Below are 1748 nucleotides of genomic sequence, written 5' to 3' on the forward strand. Positions count from 1 at the left end.
CTCTCCTCTTCTACACGCACCCAGATGATTTGCTCTCAACGCCGGTGGAGCCGGCAGCAGCTGCAGCAGCTGCAGCAGCAGCAGCAGCAGCAGCAGCAGCAGCAGCAGCAATACTACAGGCCGCAGCTCATGCTGCTGCTGCCGTCGCTGCTGCTGCAGCTCGTGCTGCTGCTGCTGCTGCTGCTCTGCAGTCGCGGGGCCCTTGCAGCAGATACAACGGTGAGCCGAAGCCAAACCTCTGATGCTAAACCACAAACCCTAAACCCTAAACCCTAAACCCTCTTTCTATGGAATGCCATTCCCTGCATCCATAGCAACAACCTCGACAGACAAACTCTAGGGTTTAGGGTTTAGGGTTTAGGGTTTAGGGTTTAGGGTTTAGGGTTTTGCTGTGCAGGAGGTTATCCGCCCTTCGGTCCACGCGGGATCGTGGTATCCTGGCTCAGGTACCTAAACCCTAAACCCTAAACCCTAAACCCTAATATAAGCTGTAGAGGCGGTTGTATGCACCGCGGCCCCGTCCCCGGACCCTTACGATGCATTCTAGGGTTTAGGGTTTAGGGTTTAGGGTTTAGGGTTTGTGTGCAGGAGCTGAACTCCGCGCTGCTGTCGATGCGCTGCTCGATGGCGCCTCCACCGTAGAGGGCACAGTGAAGACTATCATCGTCCCGTAAACCCTAAACCCTAAACCCTAAACCCTAAACCCTAATCTGAAGTTTGTGCAGACCCCTACCCAGCCAGCTCCTTCGTTTCCGCCCTCCTGGAGGCTCTCCGAGCTTGGGGTTCAGGCGCTGTGGTTTAGGGTTTAGGGTCTAGGGTTTAGGGTCTAGGGTTTAGGGTTTAGGGTTTAGGGTTTGTGAGCAGGCACGCGGCGTTTCAGTATTCTGGGCCGACAGCAGCGGTGGCGTACAAGCAAATGTTGTCTCTTCAACGCACAGTGTAAGAAATATTTGAGGGTTTAGGGTTTAGGGTTTAGGATTGAGGGTTTAGGGTTTAGGGTTTAGGGTTTAGGGTTTGGGGTTTACAGGAAGCGCGTGGTGCTGCTCGCCACCTGGCACACGGACTCTGCTGCTCTGCTGCTGCCGCCGGAGGAGTTTAGTGCTTTTGGTTCTCCCATTGGTTCGGTCCCTCTAGACAGAGAAGGTAAACCCTAAACCCTAAACCCTCATAAACCCTAAACCCTAAACCCTAAACCCTCAACAGATGATACTCAAACCCTCGTCGTCAGACCGTATACTTCTATGCGTTGCAATAGAGCTCACCCTTAACCTCACATGCTGCGTACTAGCTGAAAGCATTGGGGGCGGGGGGTATTATCAAGGGTTTAGGGTTTAGGGTTTAGGGTTTAGGGTTTAGGGTTTAGGGTTTGTTGCAGCCCTGAGCGCACTGTTTTCTACGGGCCTGTATGATACCGCTCCCGCGGAGCAGGAGATCCACGAGCATTCAATTGCGGTGCAGGTTCCCTTTCTGAAGAGAGTTTTGCCAGAGTGAGTTTATTGAGGGTTTAGGGTTTAGGGTTTAGGGTTTAGGGTCTAGGGTCTAGGGTTTAGGGTTTAGGGGCTTCTAGGGTCTAGGGTTTGGGGCCTACAGTTGCAGCGGGAGAAAGCGACGAGAAACCCTCGTTTATACAACTCTACTATCTAGGGTTTAGGGTTTGAGGGAAAGGGTTTAAGGGTTTAGGATCAGGGTTTAGGGTTTAGGGTTTAGGGTTTAGGGTTTAGGGTTTGTGGTACAGAGGAGCGCTCTTG

General features: G+C 52.7%; 1 protein-coding gene across 1 annotated transcript; it reads left to right on the forward strand.

Annotated features, from left to right (window-relative positions):
• Positions 1-24: 24 nt before the first annotated feature.
• Positions 25-1491, forward strand: EMH_0089870 (uncharacterized protein; the record flags this gene model as incomplete). The annotated part of the gene is made up of 6 exons (XM_013501488.1): positions 25-219; positions 398-446; positions 589-670; positions 865-939; positions 1028-1143; positions 1376-1491. The coding sequence occupies 6 exons, from the start codon at positions 25-27 to the stop codon at positions 1489-1491; spliced, it is 633 nt and encodes a 210-aa protein (XP_013356942.1).
• Between the last annotated feature and the right edge of the window lie 257 nt (positions 1492-1748).

The sequence above is a fragment of the Eimeria mitis genome, genomic scaffold (assembly GCF_000499745.2).
Source record: "Eimeria mitis Houghton genomic scaffold, Emh_scaff6968, whole genome shotgun sequence".
Taxonomy (NCBI): domain Eukaryota; phylum Apicomplexa; class Conoidasida; order Eucoccidiorida; family Eimeriidae; genus Eimeria; species Eimeria mitis.